The sequence below is a fragment of the Scardinius erythrophthalmus genome, assembly GCF_964197995.2.
Source record: "Scardinius erythrophthalmus genome assembly, chromosome: 18".
NCBI classification, from domain to species: Eukaryota; Metazoa; Chordata; class Actinopteri; order Cypriniformes; family Leuciscidae; genus Scardinius; species Scardinius erythrophthalmus.
The window spans coordinates 38924851-38949850 of record NC_138238.1 but is presented as its reverse complement, the minus strand read 5'-3'; the positions used below and the strand labels follow the sequence as shown (position 1 = coordinate 38949850).

The window sequence follows — 25000 nt, the reverse complement described above, 5'->3', positions numbered from 1 at the left end:
TAAAATAATAATCAGAAAATTTCTTAAAATCTTAAAATCATCAATATTAATAGAGTTTATATATCAGTTTTCTTCTGTCCCTCCCAGGCAGATGAGTGTGTGTGTGTGTGTGCGTGTGAGAGATTACTGTCTGAGATTACAGTATATATATCAGTGTTGTTCTGTCCCTCCCAGGCAGATGAGTGTGTGTGTGTGTGTGTGTGTGTGTGTGTGTGTGTGAGATTACTGTCTGAGATTACAGTATATATATCAGTGTTGTTCTGTCCCTCCCAGGCAGATGAGTGTGTGTGTGTGTGTGTGTGTGTGTGTGTGTGTGTGTGTGTGTGTGTGTGTGTGTGTGTGTGTGTGTGTGTGTGTGTGTGTGTGTGTGTGTGTGTGAGATTACTGTCTGAGATTACAGTATATATATCAGTGTTGTTCTGTCCCTCCCAGGCAGATGAGTGTGTGTGTGTGTGTGCGTGTGTGTGTGTGAGAGATTACTGTCTGAGATTACAGTATATATATCAGTGTTGTTCTGTCCCTCCCAGGCAGATGAGTGTGTGTGTGTGTCACATGCCTGTCCTGTCTTGTGCTGCACATGGGTGTTTTGTTATTTTGGGCCATGTGCTCATGTCATTGTCTGATCCCTCCCACTTGTTATCTGATTATTGTTTGAGTTTTTCCACCTGTTCCCTCTTGATTAGTTCCCTTTATAAGTCCCCTCTTGTTTGCAGTCTGTGTCGGTTCATTGTCTAATGTTTCCTGTGATTCCCCAGTAAGTTCTTGTTCTGTTTTTGGTTTTGTATTTACTAGCTATGTTTTCCCCCTCGTGGGTTTTGTTTTGTGTTTAGCTTTTCTTTTATTAATAAATATTTCTTCTCTGCACTTGAGTCCTTGCACCTTTTTGTATTTACCCAACCCGTGACAGAATGAACCGACCAATGAGGACTCAGCGGAGAAAGGGGGCGCAACCAGTCTCCTGTCCGCACTGGGAGCGGATTCTCCAATTTCAGGAACTAATCTCCCTTCGTCAGCAGGGGACGGGGGTGAGAGAATTCAGTCACGTGTTTTGTAGCGCAGCTGAGGGGCTGAATCTTGACGTGGAGGCTCGTAAAGACTTATTTAATCATGCGCTCGACGAACCGATGGACTGGCTGATCCGATCGGCGTTTGACGGGGTCACTTTTGAGGCGATGGTGGAGGGTCTTATTCGCCATCAGGAGAGAATGGCCAGGAAGGTGGTCCCAGTTCTGTTGATCCCGAGTCCGATGGTCCCGAGTCAAGTGGTCCCAGTTCCGGTGGTCCCGAAACGAAGGAGAAGGAAGACTCCCTCCGTCCCAGTCCCGGTGGTCCCAGTCCCGGTGGTCCCGAGTCCGGTGGTCCCAGTTCCGGTGGTCCCGAGTCCGGTGGTCCCAGTTCCGGTGGTCCCAGTTCCGGTGATCCCGAGTCCGGTTCACGTCACGCCTGCCGAGCCTGTGTCTTCGGACAAGATGGCCGCCGCCGAGCCTTTTCACGTCACGCCTGCCGAGCCTGTGTCTTCGGACAAGATGGCCGCCGCCGAGCCTGTTCACGTCACGCCTGCCGAGCCTGTGTCTTCGGACAAGATGGCCGCCGCCGAGCCTGTTCACGTCACGCCTGCCGAGCCTGTGTCTTTGGACAAGATGGCCGCCGCCGAGCCTGTTCACATCACGCCTGCCGAGCCTGTGTCCCCTGACAAGATGGCCGCCGTCGAGCCGGTGTCTGTTCCTGAGCCTGAGCCGGTGGTGCCAGTTCCAGTGCCTGAGCCGGTGGTGTCTGTTCCTGAGCCGGTGGTGTCAGTTCCAGTTCCTGAGCCGGTGGTGTCAGTTCCTGAGCCGGTGGTGTCAGTTCCTGAGCCGGTGGTGTCAGTTCCTGAGCCGGTGGTGTCAGTTCCTGAGCCGGTGGTGTCAGTTCCTGAGCCGGTGGTGTCAGTTCCTGAGCCGGTGGTGTCAGTTCCTGAGCCGGTGGTGTCAGTTCCTGAGCCGGTGGTGTCAGTTCCTGAGCCGGTGGTGTCAGTTCCTGAGCCGGTGGTGTCTGTTCCAGTTCCTGAGCCAGTGGTTCCAGTTCCTGAGCCGGTGTCTGTTCCAGTTCCTGAGCCGGTGGTGTCAGTTCCTGAGCCGGTGGTGTCAGTTCCTGAGCCGGTGGTGTCTGTTCCAGTTCCTGAGCCGGTGGTGTCTGTTCCAGTTCCTGAGCCAGTGGTTCCAGTTCCTGAGCCGGTGTCTGTTCCAGTTCCTGAGCCGGTGGTGTCTGTTCTAGTGCCTGAGCCAGTGGTTCCAGTTCCTGAGCCGGTGGTGTCTGTTCCAGTTCCTGAGCCGGTGGTGTCTGTTCCTGTTCCTGAGCCGGTGGTGTCGTCTCCGCCGTGGCCGCCCGAGGGGTCGTCTCCGCCCTGGCCGCCCGAGGGGTCGTCTCCGCCCTGGCCGCCCGAGGGGTCGTCTCCGCCCTGGCCGCCCGAGGGGTCGTCTCCGCCCTGGCCGCCCGAGGGGTCGTCTCCGCCCTGGCCGCCCGAGGGGTCGTCTCCGCCCTGGCCGCCCGAGGGGAAGTCTCCGCCCTGGCCGCCCGAGGGGAAGTCTCCGCCCTGGCCGCCCGAGGGGAAGTCTCCGCCCTGGCCGCCCGAGGGGAAGTCTCCGCCCTGGCCGCCCGAGGGGAAGTCTCCGCCCTGGCCGCCCGAGGGACAGTCTGCTCCGCCCTGGCCGCCCGAGGGGAAGTCTCCGCCCTGGCCGCCCGATGGACAGTCTGCTCCGCCCTGGCCGCCCGAAGGAGAGTCTCCACCCTGGTCTGTTCCTCCCGTCCCACCCTGGTCTGTTCCTCCCGTCCCGCCCTGGTCTGTTCCTCCCGTCCCGCCCTGGTCTGTTCCTCCCGTCCCGCCCTGGTCTGTTCCTCCCGTCCCGCCCTGGTCTGTTCCTCCCGCCCCGCCCTGGTCTGATGGAGCGTCTGGTAGTCGCTCCGTAGGGAGGGGGTAATGTCACATGCCTGTCCTGTCTTGTGCTGCACATGGGTGTTTTGTTATTTTGGGCCATGTGCTCATGTCATTGTCTGATCCCTCCCACTTGTTATCTGATTATTGTTTGAGTTTTTCCACCTGTTCCCTCTTGATTAGTTCCCTTTATAAGTCCCCTCTTGTTTGCAGTCTGTGTCGGTTCATTGTCTAATGTTTCCTGTGATTCCCCAGTAAGTTCTTGTTCTGTTTTTGGTTTTGTATTTACTAGCTATGTTTTCCCCCTCGTGGGTTTTGTTTTGTGTTTAGCTTTTCTTTTATTAATAAATATTTCTTCTCTGCACTTGAGTCCTTGCACCTTTTTGTATTTACCCAACCCGTGACAGTGTGTGTGTGTGTGTGTGTGTGTGTGTGTGTGTGTGTGTGTGTGTGTGTGTGTGTGTGTGTGTGTGTGTGTGTGTGTGTGTGTGTGTGAGATTACTGTCTGAGATTACAGTATATATATCAGTGTTGTTCTGTCCCTCCCAGGCAGATGAGTGTGTGTGTGTGTGTGTGTGTGTGTGTGTGTGTGTGTGTGTGTGTGTGAGATTACTGTCTGAGATTACAGTATATATATCAGTGTTGTTCTGTCCCTCCCAGGCAGATGAGTGTGTGTGTGTGTGTGTGTGTGTGTGTGTGTGTGTGTGTGTGTGTGTGTGTGTGTGAGATTACTGTCTGAGATTACAGTATATATATCAGTGTTGTTCTGTCGCTCACAGGCAGATCAGCATCATGTCGAATGACCCGGAGAACCCGAAGAAAATGTCGCGGCGCCGACGATGCAGTGAGAGAAAACACTCAGAGCCAAAGGTGGAGAAGGAGGAGAAGAAGAAGGAGAACAAGCTGATCCAGGCGGAGACCACTGAGACCGGGCGGGTGAGTGTGTGTGTGTGTGTGGGGGGGGGTGTGTGTGTGAGTGTGTGTGTGTGTGTGTGTGTGTGTGTGTGTGAGAAGGAGAACAAGCTGATCCAGGCGGAGACCACTGAGACCGGGCGGGTGAGTGTGTGTGTGTGTGTGTGTGAGTGTGTGTGTGTGTGTGTGTGTGTGTGTGTGTGTGTGTGTATGTGTGTGTGTGAGAAGGAGAACAAGCTGATCCAGGCGGAGACCACTGAGACCGGGCGGGTGAGTGTGTGTGTGTGTGTGGGGGGGGGGTGTGTGTGTGTGTGTGTGAGTGTGTGTGTGTGTGTGTGTGTGTGTGTGTGTGAGAAGGAGAACAAGCTGATCCAGGCGGAGACCACTGAGACCGGGCGGGTGAGTGTGTGTGTGTGTGGGGGGTGTGTGTGTGTGGGGGGTGTGTGTGTGTGTGTGTGTGTGTGTGTGTGTGAGTGTGTGTGTGTGTGTGTGTGTGTGTGTGTGTGTGTGTGTGTGTGTGTGTGTGTGTGTGTGAGAAGGAGAACAAGCTGATCCAGGCGGAGACCACTGAGACCGGGCGGGTGAGTGTGTGTGTGTGTGTGTGTGTGTGTGTGTGTGTGTGTGTGAGAGTGTGTGTGTGTGTGTGTGTGTGTGTGTGTGTGTGTGTGTGTGTGTGAGAAGGAGAACAAGCTGATCCAGGCGGAGACCACTGAGACCGGGCGGGTGAGTGTGTGTGTGTGTGTGTGTGTGGGGGGGGGGGGTGTGTGAGTGTGTGTGTGTGTGTGTGTGTGTGTGTGTGTGTGTGTGTGTGTGTGTGTGTGTGAGAAGGAGAACAAGCTGATCCAGGCGGAGACCACTGAGACCGGGCGGGTGAGTGTGTGTGTGTGTGGGGGGTGTGTGTGTGTGTGTGTGTGTGTGTGTGTGTGTGAGTGTGTGTGTGTGTGTGTGTGTGTGTGTGTGTGTGTGTGTGTGTGTGTGTGTGTGAGAAGGAGAACAAGCTGATCCAGGCGGAGACCACTGAGACCGGGCGGGTGAGTGTGTGTGTGTGTGTGTGTGTGTGTGTGTGTGTGTGTGTGTGTGTGTGTGTGTGTGTGTGTGTGAGTGTGAGTGTGTGTGTGTGTGTGAGTGTGTCTGTGAGTGTGTGTGAGAAGGAGAACAAGCTGATCCAGGCGGAGACCACTGAGACCGGGCGGGTGAGTGTGTGTGTGTGTGTGTGTGTGTGTGTGTGTGTGTGTGTGTGTGTGTGTGTGTGAGTGTGTGTGTGTGTGAGTGTGTCTGTGAGTGTGTGTGAGAAGGAGAACAAGCTGATCCAGGCGGAGACCACTGAGACCAGGCGGGTGAGTGTGTGTGTGTGTGTGTGTGTGTGTGTGAGTGTGTGTGTGTGTGTTTACTGTAGGTGAAGCTGAAGGTGTGTGTGTGTGTGTGTGTGTGTGTGTGTGTGTGTGTGTGTGTGTGTGTATCACTGTAGGTGAAGCTGAATGTGTGTGTGTAGGTGAAGCTGATAGTGAAGCTGAAGGTGTGTGTGTGTGTCACTGTAGGTAAAGCTGAAGGTGTGTAGGTGAAGCTGATAGTGAAGCTGAAGGTGTGTGTGTGTGTGTGTGTGTGTGTGTGTGTGTGTGTGTGTGTGTGTGTGTGTGTGTGTGTGCAGGTGAAGATGAAGGTGTACTGGGAGTACATGAAGGCTGTGGGGCCTCTGCTGTCGCTCTTCATCTGTTTCCTCTACGGCTGTCAGAGCGCCGCTGCCATCGGAGCGAACTTCTGGCTCAGCGAATGGACCAACGACGCGCTGAACAACCGAACGCAGGAGCGCGTGGATATGAGGGTCGGCGTGTACGCGGCGCTGGGCATTTCTCAAGGTGCGGTCATGTGATCAACCACACAATACACACTGACTGACTGACACACACCTGCTCACATCCCTTCAAACACACATGCTGTTTCACTGAGGAAGAATATGAGAGATTATAAAGACTCTTTTCTGTTTAATGACAGGTTGCAGTGAACGAGAATGTCAAGCTTCAAAAACAAAACTCATAAAAATAATGAATAAATGCAGTAAATATACAGGAAATGATGTCATTGGCTCTCAGGACTGTGTCAAGATAAATAAATAAAAATTTAAATGTATAAAAAAAATTTATAAATATATTAAATTGTATTAGTGCCCAGTACTAATATATTACATTATAGGCTATTATTAGATATTATATTACATTACATTACATTATATAAGATTATAATTAAATGTATTAAAATGATTTTTTCATGACAAGTTTTAAAATGTCATGTGGTGCAACTCTCCATAAACATAATATTTTTTAAATAGTAATTTATATGAATTCAAGAGAGTTAAAAAAATGTTTTAAATTAATATATAAAAATTTTTGAGACTCCGCCCACACTCTCTTCTGATTGGCTGTGACTTGTCATTGATTTTGTCACATCGTCTGTGTGTGTGTGTGTGTGTGTGTGTGTGTGTGTGTGTGTGTGTGTGTGTGTGTGTGTGTGTCTATATATGTATAATATATATATATATATATATATATATATATATATATATATATATAGAAAAGTATATATTAAAAATTAATTTATAGGTATGATATATAATATATATATTTAATTTTATGAATTGTATCATCCATTTTTTTAAACTGCATTTAGACTAAAATAATTAATATATTTTAATAATTAATTAATTAATTAATTAATTAATTAATTAATTAATTAATTAATTAATTAATTAATTATATAATGTTTAGTTTGACGAGCAACACATTCGGAATGTTCAGCCCTTGCTTTACAGTGTCTGCCTTTGCTCTGGTATAAAATAGTATAAAAGTTTTTCACCAATGTGAATACAAATAGTTCTTTGCAAATTAATTTTACATTTTTACTCCTATATTTGTCATTGACCCAATAATTGTTTCAGTGCTTAATTTGTTTTATTAAGTGCAATTAACAAATCATCTAGCATAACAACAAATAGCATGAAGCGTCTCTATAGAATGTGTTATTTTATTAAATCATTGTTTAATGGAGATCTTGGTTAATCAGACCAATAACCACAACTCGTTATTATATAAATGAGTCATTAAATGTCTACAAATGTATAAAACTGATCCGAGATCAGGTCAAATCATATACAGGGTTCACAGAGACCATTGAAACACTCATGACATAACAGTCTGTCATTATATGGAAAAGAGCAGCACTAACATTCCTCTAAATCTCTCCTTTTCCTTGAGAATATTGACCAATAACTCGTTATTATACAGATGTGTCATTAAATGTCTACAGATGTGTAAAACTCACAGGTAAAGATCATGTATAGACAGTGTTGTATGGGTTCACAGAGAACATGGAAACACTCGTGACGTAACTTCGTTTACTGAAATCATGTGATACAGTAAGATCTCTCGTTCTATGGAAAAGAGCAGCATTAACATTCCTCAAAATCTCTCCTTTCCTTGAGAAACGAGCGAGTGTTGTGTGTGTGTGTGTGTGTGTGTGTGTGTGTGTGTGTGTGTGTTCTCCTGCTCCCTCTGGTGTCCCCTGTAGGTGTGTGTGTGTGTGTTCTCCTGCTCCCTCTGGTGTCCCCTGTAGGTGTGTGTGTGTGTGTGTGTTCTCCTGCTCCCTCTGGTGTCCCCTGTAGGTGTGTGTGTGTGGGTGTGTGTGTGTGTGTGGGTGTGTGTTCTCCTGCTCCCTCTGGTGTCCCCTGTAGGTGTGTGTGTGTGTGTGTGTGTGTGTGTGTGTGTAGTGACGCTCTCCTCCTCCTCTGGCGCCCCCTGTAGGTGTGTGTGTGTGTGTGTGTGTAGTGATGCTCTGCGCCCCCTGTAGGTGTGTGTGTGTGTGTGTGTAGTGATGCTCTGCGCCCCCTGTAGGTGTGTGTGTGTGTGTGTGTGTAGTGATGCACTGCGCCCCCTGTAGGTGTGTGTGTGTGTGTGTGTAGTGATGCTCTGCGCCCTCTGTAGGTGTGTGTGTGTGTGTGTGTGTGTAGTGATGCTCTGCGCCCTCTGTAGGTGTGTGTGTGTGTGTGTGTGTAGTGATGCTCTGCGCCCTCTGTAGGTGTGTGTGTGTGTGTGTGTAGTGATGCTCTGCGCCCCCTGTAGGTGTGTGTGTGTGTGTGTGTGTAGTGATGCTCTGCGCCCTCTGTAGGTGTGTGTGTGTGTGTGTGTAGTGATGCTCTGCGCCCTCTGTAGGTGTGTGTGTGTGTGTGTGTGTAGTGATGCTCTGCGCCCTCTGTAGGTGTGTGTGTGTGTGTAGTGATGCTCTGCGCCCTCTGTAGGTGTGTGTGTGTGTGTGTTTTCTCCTGCTCCCTCTGGTGCTCCCTGTAGGTGTGTGTGTGTGTGTGTGTAGTGATGCTCTGCGCCCTCTGTAGGTGTGTGTGTGTGTGTGTAGTGATGCTCTGCGCCCCCTGTTGGTGTGTGTGTGTGTGTGTGTGTAGTGATGCTCTGCGCCCTCTGTAGGTGTGTGTGTGTGTGTGTGTAGTGATGCTCTGCGCCCTCTGTAGGTGTGTGTGTGTGTGTGTGTGTAGTGATGCTCTGCGCCCTCTGTAGGTGTGTGTGTGTGTGTGTGTAGTGATGCTCTGCGCCCTCTGTAGGTGTGTGTGTGTGTGTGTGTGTAGTGATGCTCTGCGCCCTCTGTAGGTGTGTGTGTGTGTGTAGTGATGCTCTGCGCCCTCTGTAGGTGTGTGTGTGTGTGTGTTTTCTCCTGCTCCCTCTGGTGCTCCCTGTAGGTGTGTGTGTGTGTGTGTGTAGTGATGCTCTGCGCCCTCTGTAGGTGTGTGTGTGTGTGTGTAGTGATGCTCTGCGCCCCCTGTAGGTGTGTGTGTGTGTGTGTGTAGTGATGCTCTGCGCCCTCTGTAGGTGTGTGTGTGTGTGTGTAGTGATGCTCTGCGCCCCCTGTAGGTGTGTGTGTGTGTGTGTGTAGTGATGCTCTGCGCCCCCTGTAGGTGTGTGTGTGTGTGTGTGTGTAGTGATGCTCTGCGCCCCCTGTAGGTGTGTGTGTGTGTGTGTGTAGTGATGCTCTGCGCCCCCTGTAGGTGTGTGTGTGTGTGTGTGTGTGTAGTGATGCTCTGCGCCCTCTGTAGGTGTGTGTGTGTGTGTGTGTGTAGTGATGCTCTGCGCCCTCTGTAGGTGTGTGTGTGTGTGTGTGTAGTGATGCTCTGCGCCCCCTGTAGGTGTGTGTGTGTGTGTGTGTGTAGTGATGCTCTGCGCCCCCTGTAGGTGTGTGTGTGTGTGTGTGTAGTGATGCTCTGCGCCCTCTGTAGGTGTGTGTGTGTGTGTGTGTAGTGATGCTCTGCGCCCTCTGTAGGTGTGTGTGTGTGTGTGTGTGTGTGTGTAGTGATGCTCTGCGCCCCCTGTAGGTGTGTGTGTGTGTAGTGATGCTCTGCGCCCCCTGTAGGTGTGTGTGTGTGTAGTGATGCTCTGCGCCCCCTGTAGGTGTGTGTGTGTGTGTGTGTGTAGTGATGCTCTGCGCCCCCTGTAGGTGTGTGTGTGTGTGTGTGTAGTGATGCTCTGCGCCCCCTGTAGGTGTGTGTGTGTGTGTGTGTAGTGATGCTCTGCGCCCTCTGTAGGTGTGTGTGTGTGTGTGTGTGTGTGTGTGTGTAGTGATGCTCTGCGCCCCCTGTAGGTGTGTGTGTGTGTAGTGATGCTCTGCGCCCTCTGTAGGTGTGTGTGTGTGTGTGTGTGTGTGTGTGTAGTGATGCTCTGCGCCCCCTGTAGGTGTGTGTGTGTGTGTGTTTTCTCCTGCTCCCTCTGGTGCTCCCTGTAGGTGTGTGTGTGTGTGTGTGTGTGTGTTCTCCTGCTCCCTCTGGTGTCCCCTGTAGGTGTGTGTGTGTGTGTGTGTAGTGACGCTCTCCTCCTCCTCTGGCGCCCCCTGTAGGTGTGTGTGTGTGTGTGTGTGTGTGTGTGTGTGTGTGTGTAGTGACGATCTCCTCCTCCTCTGGCGCCCCCTGTAGGTGTGTGTGTGTGTGTGTGTGTGTAGAGACGCTCTCCTCCATCTCTGGCGCCCCCTGTAGGTGTGTGTGTGTGTGTGTAGTAACGCTCTCCTCCTCCTCTGGCGCCCCCTGTAGGTGTGTGTGTGTGTGTGTGTGTGTGTGTGTGTGTGTGTGTGTGTGTGTAGGGACGCTCTCCTCCTCCTCTGGCGCCCCCTGTAGGTGTGTGTGTGTGTGTGTGTGTGTGTGTGTAGTGACGATCTCCTCCTCCTCTGATGCCCCCTGTAGGTGTGTGTGTGTGTGTGTGTGTGTGTGTGTGTGTGTGTAGGGACGCTCTCCTCCACCTCTGGCGCCCCCTGTAGGTGTGTGTGTGTGTGTGTGTGTGTGTGTGTGTAGGGACGCTCTCCTCCACCTCTGGCGCCCCCTGTAGGTGTGTGTGTGTGTGTGTGTGTGTGTGTGTGTGTGTGTGTGTGTGTGTGTGTGTGTAGTGACGATCTCCTCCTCCTCTGATGCCCCCTGTAGGTGTGTGTGTGTGTGTGTGTGTGTGTGTGTGTGTGTAGTGACGATCTCCTCCTCCTCTGATGCCCCCTGTAGGTGTGTGTGTGTGTGTGTGTGTGTGTGTAGGGACGCTCTCCTCCACCTCTGGCGCCCCCTGTAGGTGTGTGTGTGTGTGTGTAGTGACGCTCTCCTCCTCCTCTGGTCCCTCTAACACAGGCGTCCTGGTCATGTTTTCCTCATTTACTCTGGCTCTGGGGAAAATCCAGGGCTCCCGCAAGCTTCATCAGGCCCTGCTGGACAACCAGTTTCACACGCCACAGTCTTTCTTTGACACCACTCCCATAGGCCGGATCATCAACCGCTTCTCCAAGGACATTTACGTGATCGACGAGGTCCTGCCCTCCACAGTGCTCATGTTCCTGGGCACCTTCTTTGCCTCCGTGTCCACCATGATTGTTATCATTTGCAGCACACCCATATTCGCTCTGGTCATTGGCCCTCTGGCCTTGATTTACTTCTTTGTCCAGGTATTTCCTCCCTTTTATTGCAGATTCTGGACGAGTCCGGGGCGGTCCTTAACATTTCAATTCTCCTGAGCATGTGCAAAGACGTCTAAACCTCATCCGATTTATCCCTCTCCTCTTCTGCATGAGTCTATATGGCTTCGTTCCGACCGCCGGGAAAATCAGACTTTTTTTCCAAAATGCATTTCGTTTTTTTTGAACAATTTAAATCTGATAATTCTTGCACGGTCACTTTAGACATCAAGCTTTTTTTTTGTGCACATATGCATATGTAACATAATTTAAAGTGTGCATCATGCTCTACGGCTGTCATGTTTGCTTATTCTCTACACACAAAATATGATTTTCTACATAATCAGTATTTCTGTCTTGGTTTCCTCACAAATATCTAAACGTTTTTAAATCGGGAGACATTTACTTATTTTGTTTGGTTTTATCTTATTGTATGTATGCAAAAATATCTATACATTCTTAAATCAAGATGCATTTACATTTTTATTTTTTAAAATGTATCACAATTACGCAAGTTTATGCTCGGAATCATAATCTAGTTTTCCCTTTGGATTAAGATTATTTTTCTGAGCCCATTAGCAGATTTTTGTTCTTGTTTAAACTTTTAATCATTTTTCTTTTTATAAAACAAGAATATCTTCAGTTATTTTGCTTTTCAAATAAATGTATCTTGATTTAAGAATGTTTAGATATTTGTCCTGGAAAACAAGACAGAAACACTGAGGAGGATCATCATGTTTTGCAGTGTATGCATTAAATATTAGCAGATAATGTGTGTGTGACCGTGAACGAGTCAAACACTCGGTCCTAAAAATCGGAATTTCTCGCGGTGTGAGCGAAGCCTTGTCTTGTGCGACTGCTCACTTCCTGTTTCTCCTGCCCACTTCCTGTTGCTCGTGTGTCTGCACTCTTCACCCATTACACAACACACACACATGAACTCTCGTGGTTTGTGTGTAAATGCTCCTGCTTTTCTTTTAGCGCTGATGATGATGATGATGATGCAAATTATGTCCAATAATTCTGAGTTATTAAATGGTGCATCTGTAGATGACAGCAGGGCTTTAGTCGAGTTATTGACGAGTTATTATCTACAGTTCTCAAATGAGATTTTCCTGATATTTCAGTTGTTGCTCTGAAACTTCTCAGATGTTTATCTTGAGATCCCAGCATAATCTCATATTTCAGATCAGATCTGCGATCAAAGAGAGATTTCAATATGAACTCAAACATTTCTCATCAAATCCTTGAAAAAGGTTGTTATTGCACTACCGGTCAAAAGTTCGGAATAATTGTGTTTTCTGAAAGAGTCTCTTCTGCTCACCAAAGCTGCGTTTATTTGATCAAAAATACATTAAAATAGTGAAATATTAACATCTGTTGTCTATGTGAATATACAGTAAAGTGTAATTTATTCCTGTGATCAAAGCTGAATGTTCAGCATCATTACTCCAGTCTTCAGTGTCACATGATCCTTCAGAAATCACTCTAATATGATGATTTGATGCTCAAGAAACATTTATGATTATTAGTTCATTTGTTTGTGGAAACCGTCATATATTGTTTTTCAGGATTCTTTGATGAATAAAGTTCAAAAGAACAGCATTTATTTGAAATAGAATCATTTGTAACATTATAAATGTCACTTTTGATCAATTTAACGCGCCCTTGATGAATAAAAGTAATAATTTCTTCTTCTTTTTTTAAATCCCAAAACTTTTAAACGGTAGTGTGTCTGAGCGATGAGATTTCATTTTATATAGTATAATGTAAAATCTTTTTATTTTTACAAATTCTCGGATTGTTTCTGAGGAGCCTGGGGTGCGTTTCCCGAAAGCATCGTTGGCCAACTATGGTCGCAAGTTCCGTCGTTACCAATAGAGTTCAATGGACATTGCGATGAACTTGCGACCATAGTTGGCCAACGATGCTTTCGGGAAACGCACCCCTGGTCAATGTTCATATCTGAGAATCATAAACACGGGCAGGGAATGATGTACATTTTCTGTCTTTCACATTTCTGCATTTGGCTGATGCTGATCTTGCATTGAAGTTATCAGTTCCTGCATTTGAATTGAGTGTGTTTCTCTCCCAGATGTGTGTGTGTGTTTGCATACGGACATCCACCATAGTTCAGTTTCAGTGTTTCTCCAGTCGTAGCGTCACACACACAGACTGTAGGGCTGGGTACAATATTGAGCTTTAGATGTCTTTAGATGTAGATACAGCTTTAGCTTGTGAATCAAAATGGGAATTGAATCGAATTGCAAGCCTGTGAATTAAACACGGAATTGAATCGAATCTCATGCTCGTGAATCGAAATCAGAAAGTGAATCGAATCACAAACTTGTGAATCAAAATCGGAATTTAGTCGAATTACAAGCCTGTGAATTAAAAACGGAATTTAATCGAATCATATGCTCGTGAATCGAAATCAAAAGTGAATCAGAAAATTATAAACGGAATTGAATCGATCACATGCTTGTGAATCAAAAGTGAATCGAATCACAAACTTGTGAATCAGAATCGGAATTTAGTCGAATTACAAGCCTGTGAATCAAAATCGGAAGTGAATCAAATCGCAAACTTCTGAATCAAAATCGGAATTGAATCAAATCGCAAACTAGTGAATCAAAATCGGAATTGAATCAAATCACAAGCTTGTGAATTAAAATCGAAAGTGAATCGAATCTCAAACTTGTGAACCAAAATCAGAATTGATGCAAATTGCAAGCTTGTGAATCAAAATCGGAAGTGAATCAAAATCGGAATTGAATCAAATCGCAAACTAGTGAATCAAAATCGGAATTGAATCAAATCACAAGCTTGTGAATCGAAATCGAAAGTGAATCGAATCTCAAACTTGTGAATCAAAATCGGAAGTGAATCAAATCGCAAACTTGCGAATCAAAATCGGAATTGAATCATATCGCAAACTAGTGAATCAAAATCGGAATTGAATCAAATCACATGCCTGTGAATAAAAAATCGAAAGTGAATCGAATCTCAAACTTGTGAATCAAAATCGGAATTGAATCAAATTGCAAGCTTTGAATCAAAATCGGAATCGAATCAAATCACAAGCTTGTGAATCGAAATCGGAATTGAATCTAATCACAAGCTTGTGAATCAAAATCGAAAGTGAATCGAATCTCAAACTTGTGAATCAAAATCGTAATTGAATCAAATCGCAAACTAGTGAATCAAAATCGGAATTGAATCAAATCACAAGCTTGTGAATCGAAATCGGAATTGAATCAAATCACAAGCTTGTGAATCAAAATCGAAAGTGAATCGAATCTCAAACTTGTGAATCAAAATCGTAATTGAATCAAATCGCAAACTAGTGAATCAAAATCGGAATTGAATCAAATCACAAGCTTGTGAATCAAAATCGGAATTGAATCAAATCGCAAACTTGTGAATCAAAGCTGAAATGTAAGGTAATGGTGAAGCCGGCGTGGAAGCCCAGCCCTAGCAGCCTGTCTGACGAGCCAGTGTGAATCAGACGAGCGAGGGCTAAACCGGACTAACCCTCCTCTTCCTCGTTGTGTGTGTCGTTGTGCACAGGTGTGCTGATTCTGGCCAACGCTTTACTGTGCCGGGCGTACAGCACACTGAAGGCGGCCCGCCACACACACCTCCACATGCTCCAGGGCATCCTGAGGGCGCCACAGGCCTTTTTCGAGGCCACTCCCTCAGGCCGGGTCCTGAACCGCTTCAGCAAAGACGTGGACACTATAGACTCGCTCATTCCAGATAATATTGATATCTGGATGCGCACTTTCTGGTACACAGTAAATGTGCTGCTCGTTTGCTCTGTCCTCACCCCTATGTTCCTCATAGTCATAGTGCCGTTAATGCTGTTCTATTGGTGGGTCCAGGTAAATAGGAACAAGTCTGCTAACTCATTAATACAGCATGCTAACATGTGTTGATGTTCTGTTCTAGCTGCATTATTATCACTGTCGTAGTGTTGTAGTTTTTACACCGTGTGTGTGGTTTGGTCATTGGGTTTTGGTGCGGTCAGGGAGTCGAGACTCTGGTGAACGAACGGAGAGACTCGACTCACTGAACTCTCAGCTGAAGCTGTTCTTTACCCAAAGAATACACTCCTTCTGTTTTATATCCAATTATTAATCATTTGAGTAAAAGTAATAATAATAATAATTCATTTTTGCAATAATGTATTTAATTATATTCTACTACTTCTTCTGCTAATAATAATAATGATATTTTTTGCAATAAATTGTTAATTATATACTATTACTACCACTGCTAATAAGAATAATGATAACAATATTATATAATTTAATATATTAATGTAATAATTATATCATTTAAATATCATTTTATTATTATTATTATTATTATTGACAACAGCAGCAACAACAATAATAGTGGTAATAAATTATTGCAGTAATGTATTAAATAAAATACTACTGCTACTACTAATAATAGTATTAATAATTTGAATTATTTTGATTATATAATTTAATAAATTACTGCAAGAAAATAATAATACATTATTGCATTAATATGTAAAATAATATAATACTGCTATTAATAATAATAATAATATTAATAATAATTATATGTTTTTATTATATAATTTAATAAATTACTGCAAGAAATGAATAATAATAGTAATACTTTATCGCAATAATTTGTTAAATTATATAATACTGCTACTACAACTACTACTTATAATATTTCAATTATAATATTTTATATTATTTAATAAATTATTAATATGATTATGAGTATTATGATGATCATTAGTTTTGCAATCATTTATTATTATTATTCACAACAACAATAATACTTTAGCGCAATAATTGATTACATTATTTTAATAAAGTTCATGTTTAAGTATATTACTACTAATAATGATAATAATTATTATATGATTTAATTTATTACAACAAAATAATAATAGAATATTGCAATCATTTATTAAATAATGACTACTTATAATAATTCTAATGTTTATCATTATTATTAAATATATCTACATATCATTTAATAAAGTATAGCAATAAATTATTATTACGGTTAATATTTTGGTTAATAATATCAATGATATTAGTGGTAAGTAATAATAATAATTATTATTTAATTGAATAAATGATTGCATTATTGCAATAATTAATTATTATTCATTATAATGCTGTATATCTACCTGTATGGATATACAATGTAATCAACAGTATGAGTATGTGGGTAAAGAACAGTGTTTTACAGTAGAGTTACAGTAGCTTTGCAGGAGTAGATGAAGTTGTGAAGTGTTTTGCTGTGTGAATGTCCTCATTTCATCAGTACTAATGCAAGCGCGCGTAACAGACTGTGATTCAACTGGACTTTTAACTCATACCTGGCATGTAGTTATTCTACTGGAAGAACTGGCATATGGAAAATAATAATCCACATTAGAAGTGTGTTTGGTGGTCAGTATCTACTAATATTTAGACTATTATTAACAATGTAGTGTGAAGTTCTTCCTAACCAGTTCAGATGCTAATGACAAGTAGTGGAAAGATAAACAGCATTACGGTTTGTAACACAGTTTAATATTGATAACGGTGTCTGATATGTTTACGGGCCTCTATCTGGTGTCGTGGAGAGCAGTGATTCTCAACTCTTCGGTACTAAACCCTCAATCTCTCATTGCATAACTGTAACTTGGTCTTGCATCTGTCCTGATTGTACTGTAACTCCTCATCTCTTTGCGTGATCTTTGCATGGCACGAACTGGCTTTCTGAAGCGCTCTGTGTTTTCTGAGCGAATCGCTTGTCGCATGCAGCCAAAATATCACATTATTGATGTCATCATATTCAGAAATGCACAAAGCCAAACCAAACACTACAACATTATGATAGCGTTTGATCCCATTTATATTTGATCCCTTAATGTCAATGGTATTTTTATATATTTAAATAAGAGAATTGCATTCTGAAATATTGTTTGATTAAAAGTGCTTATGGTGAGGATTCTAGAAACTAAATTAAACTAAATTAACTAAATTAAAGATTGAACATGTTTGAAACGGTTCGTCTCAATGACGGAATGTGCGGATTAACTAGAATCACATACAGTTTATTATAGTTTGCCATATTTGATATTCAGAAGAATTTTGATAATTGTATTCAGAATTAATTGATCAAAAGTGACAGTAAAGACATTTATAATCTTACAAACGATTCTATGTCAAATAAATGCTGTTCTTTTGAACTTTCTATTCATCAAAGAATCCTGAAAAATAAAATGTATCTCAGTTTTCAACATTGATAATAATCATAAATGTTTCTTGATCATCAAATCCTCATATTAGAGTGATTTCTGAAGGATCATGTGACACTGAAGACTGGAGTAATGATGCTGAAAATTCAGCTTTGATCACAGGAATAAATTACACTTTACTGTATATTCACATAGAAAAGAGATATTTTAAATTGCAATAATATTTCAGTATTTGACTGTATTTTTGATCAAATAAATGAAGCTTTGGTGAGCAGAAGAGACTCTTTCAGAAACATACCATTTTTTAATAATGTATGTCACTGTATTGTGCATAAGATTTTTTTTTAAAGAAAATATATAAAATTATTATATAGAAGCTCATGAAATATTTCACATTTATCTTGATAAGGCTTATTATAAACAGTATTATTGTAATTAGTCTCTTAGTTAGTAATAAACTGACCAAGCATTCCTAGAGTTCAGACAAACCTACAATATTATCTTAATTTTAAAGCATTTTGAAATTTTCCTACAAGACTTTTCCAAAAATGCATGTTGTCAAATGACGAGCGTGTTTTCTGAATCCTCACTCATTCGTACATGTATAAATATGTAATCTTCCTGCTGTTGTGTGTTTGTGTAATCGCTTGTTCTTTCCTCCGTAGAGGTTTTATGTGGCCACGTCTCGTCAGCTAAAGAGGCTGGAGTCTGTCAGTAGGTCTCCTATATATTCTCATTTTTCGGAGACCATCACGGGCACTAGCGTGATCCGCGCGTACGGGCGCCACGGTGCCTTCGTTCTCATGAGCGATATGAAAGTGGATGAGAACCAAAAGAGTTACTACCCTGGTATCGTGTCCAACAGGTTGGTTCGGTCTCGCTCACACTCGCTCGGATGCATGCAGACTTGCCAATTACGACTTTAATCATTTAACTATTGCGACTTTATATCTCGCAATTCTGACTTTATAACACAATTGCAACTTTATATCACACAATTCTGACTTTATAACTCGCAATTACGACTTTATATCACACAATTCTGACTTTATAACTCGCAATTACGACTTTATATCACACAATTCTGACTTTATAACTCGCAATTACGACTTTATATCACACAATTCTGACTTTATAACTCGCAATTACGACTTTATAACACAATTGCAACTTTATAACACACAATTCTGACTTAATAACTCGCAATTACGACTTTATATCACGCAATTCTGACTTTATAACACACTATTGCGACTTTATATGACTTAATTCTGACTTTATAACACACTATTGCAACTTTATATCTCGCAATTCTGGCTTTATAACACGTAATTGCGATTTTATATCATGCTATTCTGACTTTATATCACACTATTCTGGTTTTATAACACACAACGCAATTGCAACTTTATATCACAAAATTCTGACTTTATAACTCACAATTACGACTTTATATCACGCAATTCTGACTTTATAACACACTATTATGACTTTATATCACACAATTGCGACTTTATAACACAATTGCAACTTTATATGACTTAATTCTGACTTTATAACACACTATTGCAACTTTATATCACGCAATTCTGGCTTTATAACACGCAACGCAATTGCAACTTTATATCACGCAATTCTGACTTTATATCTCACAATTCTGACTTTATATTTCACAATTCTGACTTTATATCTCACAATTCTGACTTTATATCTCACAATTCTGACTTTATATCTCGCAATTCTGACTTTATATCACGTAATTCTGACTTTATAACACGTAATTCTGACTTTATATCTCACAATTCTGACTTTATATCACGCAATTCTGACTTTATATCATGCAATTCTGACTTTATATCACGTAATTCTGACTTTATATCATGCAATTCTGACTTTATATCACGTAATTGCGACTTTATATCATGCAATTCTGACCTTATAACACAATTGCAACTTTATATCACGCAATTCTGACTTTATATCTCACAATTCTGACTTTATATCACGCAATTCTGACTTTATAACACGTAATTGCGACTTTATATCACGTAATCGCGACTTTATATCATGCAATTCTGACTTTATATCACACTATTGCAACTTTATATAACGCAATTCTGACCTTATAACTCAATTGCAACTTTATATGACGCAATTCTGACTTTATAACGCAATTGCAACTTTATATGACGCAATTCTGACTTTATAACTCGCAATTGCAACTTTATATCACGCAATTCTGACTTTATAACACGTAATTGCAACTTTATATCTCTCAGTTATGACTTTATATCACACTATTGCAACTTTATATCACGCAATTCTGGTTTTATAACACACAACGCAATTGCGACTTTATATCTCGCAAATTCTGACCTTATAACACAATTGCAACTTTATATCACGCAATTCTGACTTTATAACGCAATTGCAACTTTATATGACACAATTCTGACTTTATAACTCGCAATTGCAACTTTATATCACGCAATTCTGACTTTATAACACGTAATTGCAACTTTATATCTCTCAATTATGACTTTATATCACACTATTGCAACTTTATATCACGCAATTCTGATTTTATAACACAATGCAATTGCGACTTTATATGATGCAATTCTGACTTTATAACACGCAATTGCAACATTTATTATCACGCAATTGCGACTTTATCACACAATTGCGACTTTATAACACAATTGCGACTTTATAACACACAATTGCGACTTTATATCACGCAATTCTGACTTTATATCACGCAATTCTGACTTTATATCACGCAATTCTGACTTTATATCACACAATTGCGACTTTATAATACAATTGCGACTTTATAACACGCAATTGCGACTTTATATGACGCAATTCTGACCTTATAACACAATTGCAACTTAATAACACACTATTGCGACTTTATATCACACAATCGCGACTTTATGTCTCGCAATTCTGACTATAACTCGCAAGTCGTTCGGATGCATGCAGATTTTCCCAGCGTCTTCCATTCTTTACTGGCTTTTGTGGGAAATGTCTCTGTTAAAATGTCGCTCAGTCTTACAGTGTTGTGTTTGGATGCGAAACAGGTGGTTGGGGGTTCGGATCGAGTTTATCGGGAACTGTATTGTGTTGTTTGCTGCTCTGTTCGCTGCGGTCGGGAAGGATAAACTGAATCCTGGTCTGGTGGGTCTGTCAGTGTCCTACGCTCTACAGGTACAGACACACTCATGTATTATAATCACTAGTCATGTGTTATAGTTCATATAGTAGTGTACATCTGTAGCTCTAACATTGGTGTATTCATACTGTTGTTTATCATGAAAACATTTCTTTTTCATTTTCACTACATCTCATGATGCATTTATAACGGAAGCTTGTTTCCACCACAGAATAAAACCTTTTTAAAGATAATTGCGACTTTTTATCTCACAATTGTGTGATATAAAGTCAGAATTGCAAGTTTATTTCTCGCAATTGCTTACATTATATATCTATATTTGTAACATGTAATTGTGAGAAAAAGTCGCAATTACTTTTTTTTTTTTATTCTGTGGCGGAAACAAGCTTCCATAATTTACACAAATAACATGAGACTTAAATACATAGGAGAAATATTTAATTTTACACTGTTGGTCAAAAGTTGATGTTTATTGTTTCATATTTTTAAAAGAAGTCTCTTCTGCTCAGCAATGCTGCATTTATTTTGAAAAATAAATACAATAAAATCAGGAATATTGTGAAATATTGTGCAATTTTATCCCACATGATCCTTCAGAAATCATTCTAATATGCTGATTTGCTGCATTATTAATTATTAATAATGGTTCTTCAAATTAATATTATTATCAATGTTGAAAACAGTGGAAACTGATAAAAAAATTATTTCTTTTTTTAATTCTTTCAAAAGTTCGAAAGAACAGCATTTTTTTAAATAGTCTTTTGTAACATTATAAATGTCTTTACTTTCAGTGTCATAATTTCTTCACGTTAAACCCATAGACTGTAAAAAATAGGTTAAACCACGTTAAATTTCTTCACGTTAAACCAGACTTTTATTTTGACATTTTCTCGTGAAGATCTTTGAGTTTCAGTTTCAGACAGTAGTTTTTCTGAAATTAAGCTTGTGAAGTGACTCTGGAGATTTGTTCAATTTAATGCATCCTTGATGAATAAAAGTATTATGATTTTTAATCTTACTGACCCTTTTGAACTTTTGAACGGGTTTCAACATTGATAATAATCATAAATGTTTCTTGATCATCAAATCATCATATTAGAGTGATTTCTGAAGGATCATGTGACACTGAAGACTGGAGTAATGATGCTGAAAATTCAGCTTTGATCACAGGAATAAATTACACTTTACTATATATTCACATAGACAACAGATGATTTACATTGTAATAATATTTCACAATTTTTACTGTATTTTTGATCAAATAAATGCAGCATTGGTGAGCAGAAGAGACTTGACATGTACTGTATACATTTAGCAGATGCTTTTATCCTAAGTGACTTACTACAGACAAGCATAAGCAATATAATACAGAGCCAACAATATTTTCAGTATGCAATGCCACATTTAATATAAGATTATGAAACAGAGGATCAGGGGAGAAATGCATAGTGTTTTTTCCACTACAAGCGCCTGTATTCTGCAACAACACTTTTTACTTCGACTGTATAGGTCACTATGTCCCTAAACTGGATGGTGAGGATGACCTCTGACCTTGAGAGCAACATAGTAGCAGTGGAAAGAGTGAAGGAGTATTCAGAAACACCGACTGAGGTACAGTACAACAAACACATGCTCATTTTCTTAAGAATAAACATCTGATTGATTTGCTCTTGAACATCAGCATGAAATCTGGTCCGCTTTACACAGCACTGTGAAAATGATGTCGCATAGTGATGTCGTGAGTACCGTAGATAACTAGGAAAATAAGTGTCTTAATCTCCAGAGTCACTTCACAAGCTTAATTTCAGAAAAACTACTGTCTGAAACTGAAACTCAAAGATCTTCACGAGAAAATTTTAAAATAAAAGTCTGGTTTAACGTGAAGAAATTATGACACTGCCGTATACTAAAATATACTTCTCAAAGTAATAATAATAATAATATTTCTAAGGAATATCATACAACCAATTATAAAATATTCTTTCATCCATGTTTTAAATGTATACAGTTCTGTTGTGCAGCATCTTATTTGCCAAAACATAAAAACGCAATGTTTTGTTGTAAATTAATTGTTATATTTCAATTTGATGACATTTTAGAAGCTTATAAATGTATATAAAGTTGTCTTAAATCATTAAAGGCAGAATCCCAAACAAATAAATAAAATGGAAAACACAGAATTTAGTGGAAATTAAAATGAATTTCATGGGGCCCTAAATTAATAGTGAACAAACAAATATACATGTTTACATTCATCCTCAAGCTCTAATATGTGAAAAGCATTTCCTTCCCTATTAATGTTAAATGAATATCAGCCAGCCCTAAATTAAGTAACAAGTAAAAAGTAAGAAATAAAACTGTTTTTTTCTGACCCCATTGACAGTAATTTGTTCTTGTTTTAATCATGAACTCACTTTTTTCTAATATCTTCAGTCATTTTGCTTTTCAGATAAATGTATTTTATGAATGTTTAGATGTTTGTGCTGGAAAACAGGACAGAAACACTGAGGAAGAACATCATGAGCAAGAGCTCATTTGAATATTATAACGTTATAAAAGTAATATACGTTGTAACACCCATGTCATTATGCAAATTTCTGTCCTCATTAATCACAAAAACAAACACACACACACACACACACACACACTAGCTTTTTAAAAAAAAAAACACATTTTATTATGTTTATTAATACATTTTTCTTGTGAGGACCAGCAAAAAGTCCTTACAAAGTAGGGAATCTCAAATTTTACTGTCCTTAGTCCTAAGTATAGCTAAACACACACACACACACACACACACACACACAGACATATATATGATTTATGGATGTTTGTACTGGAAAACAGGACAGAAACACTGAGGAAGAACATGATGTTTGCGGTTTCTTGTGAGCTCATTTGATGTAAGAGATTAAACTGGACCGTGTGTTTCCACAGGCTCCCTGGGTCGTGCCGGACAAGCGCCCGCCGTCAGACTGGCCTCCCCAGGGAAACGTGGAGTTCGTGGATTACAGCGTGAGATATCGAGAAGGACTGGACCTGGTGCTGAAGAACGTCTCTCTGAAGGTCAAGGGAGGAGAGAAGGTCAGGAGCCTCGCTTCTTCAACGCTTATAGAGCCAACATCTGTAGATCTGTCAGGTTTACATCTGTTTTAAGCCTGGCATGTGGATCAGCTGTCAAAAGAAGCTTAAAGTCTCCCTGTAGTCAATCATTTTATCCCTTAAACCCATAGACTGTAAAAAATATGGACAAAGCGTCTGTGACGTCACCCATAGACTTTCTGAAGAACGGGTTTGAAGCCGTTTATGGGGGGTATGGGCGGCGCCATCTTGGAAAATCTTGGGAAATCCTAACCCCGCCCACCTTCTGACGCAGCGCACGTCACTCGCTCGCTCTGCTACTCCGGCTATCTGTGTGTATTTTAGGCAACAAAATATGTTATAAAACACCACACTAACTCTTTTAATTTTCATTTAAAGAAATCTTAAACATTATAGCCACACAAATGTGGTTCAGGGAACGCGTATTGATTATATTCACTGCACATAACGTTAGCCTATTTATAAAAACAAAAAACAAAACGAAATATAAAACACAAACCTGCCTCTTTTCGTTTTAAATATAATATAAAAATATTAAACATTTGAATATGGTCCAGGCAATATGTGCATTTGTACTAAACAACAGATGTTGCAGTAAACAACATTACATATCATATTCGTTGTATTAAAATTTAAAATGACAAAACTCAACCCAGTCTCTTTTTGTTAAATTTCAGTTTTATCAATATTAGCTATTATAAAAGTATAAGTAAAAGGTACAAGAAGCTATACAAATAAAGCAAACAATTCAGTCAAACATACAAAGTCAGCGCTCTAGTCTAACCATACAACGGTAAAGTTAAATAGCTTATAAAGTTATGAAACTTCCCCTCAGCCAAAACGATTGGCCAGGGAACAAATTATAGATTCACGAGACCAAAAATCGCCCGTTAGATACACACAAGACGAATTATATCTCATGTTTAACCACTACAGAGACGCCAGAGTCAGCGGCAAACCTCAGAACGACTAGCCGAGGAAAGGCTGTTCCAGGCGGGGTACATGAGCGCCGAGCGCCCGGTCATCGCTGGATCTCACAACTGGATACAATTTTCATAAATCTTTATAAATAAACCACAGATTTGAGCTTTAAACAACTACATTCTCGCCTGAAAAACTCTTAAAACTACATTTCATGATACAGAAACAGTAGTATTATATGTCAACTGTGTTAAAAAATGGCGCTTCTTATGTTGTCATTCTCCTTGGCGCTGCCTTGTCAGCTGTCAACCAAAGTTAACCACGCCCTTATTGTCATACATTTTATATCTAAATACGATCTAAACTAACGAGTTAGAAAAAATTAACAGCCCTCATGGTTGTCAGGCACTCGGAACCTATCGAAAAATACAATAAAAGTCCATGGGACCAACCTGTAAAAACATGAATTTATGCTGTGAAAACGGACATTTTAACATGGGGTCTATGGACATTTGCTCCCTTTTGGGTCCTCCCTCTTGCGGATTTTAGATGTATTGCAGTTTTTCGCACTTCCGGGTAGGCTTCATTTTTCAGATCAGAATGTTGCCGCTTGCTTAAACCTCATCTTTGATCATCAAACTGACATATTTAAATGTTTTTCATCTTGATGCCTTTAAATATCTTGAATGTATCTCGACACCCTTGCCTCATTTAGTATGCGCAGTTCTAATGAGCCCCGCCTCCACTCACTCCCTCAGCTCAG

The 25000-nt window shown here is 41.3% G+C and overlaps 1 protein-coding gene across 2 annotated transcripts in view; it reads left to right on the top strand.

The window, feature by feature from the left end:
• abcc3 (ATP-binding cassette, sub-family C (CFTR/MRP), member 3) overlaps nucleotides 1-25000 on the top strand; it is a 112686-nt gene that overhangs the window by 74160 nt on the left and 13526 nt on the right. Inside the window, exons 21-27 of one of the 2 annotated variants that reach the window (XM_081392991.1) lie at nucleotides 3691-3847; nucleotides 5472-5679; nucleotides 10476-10786; nucleotides 17702-17901; nucleotides 20123-20249; nucleotides 21724-21825; nucleotides 23152-23298. In XM_081392991.1, the coding sequence (XP_081249117.1) occupies nucleotides 3691-3847; nucleotides 5472-5679; nucleotides 10476-10786; nucleotides 17702-17901; nucleotides 20123-20249; nucleotides 21724-21825; nucleotides 23152-23298 (1252 nt within the window). Of the gene's footprint in view, nucleotides 1-3690; nucleotides 3848-5471; nucleotides 5680-10475; nucleotides 10787-14365; nucleotides 14680-17701; nucleotides 17902-20122; nucleotides 20250-21723; nucleotides 21826-23151; nucleotides 23299-25000 lie in introns of both variants that reach the window. The other variant, XM_081392990.1, reaches the window with a different exon arrangement.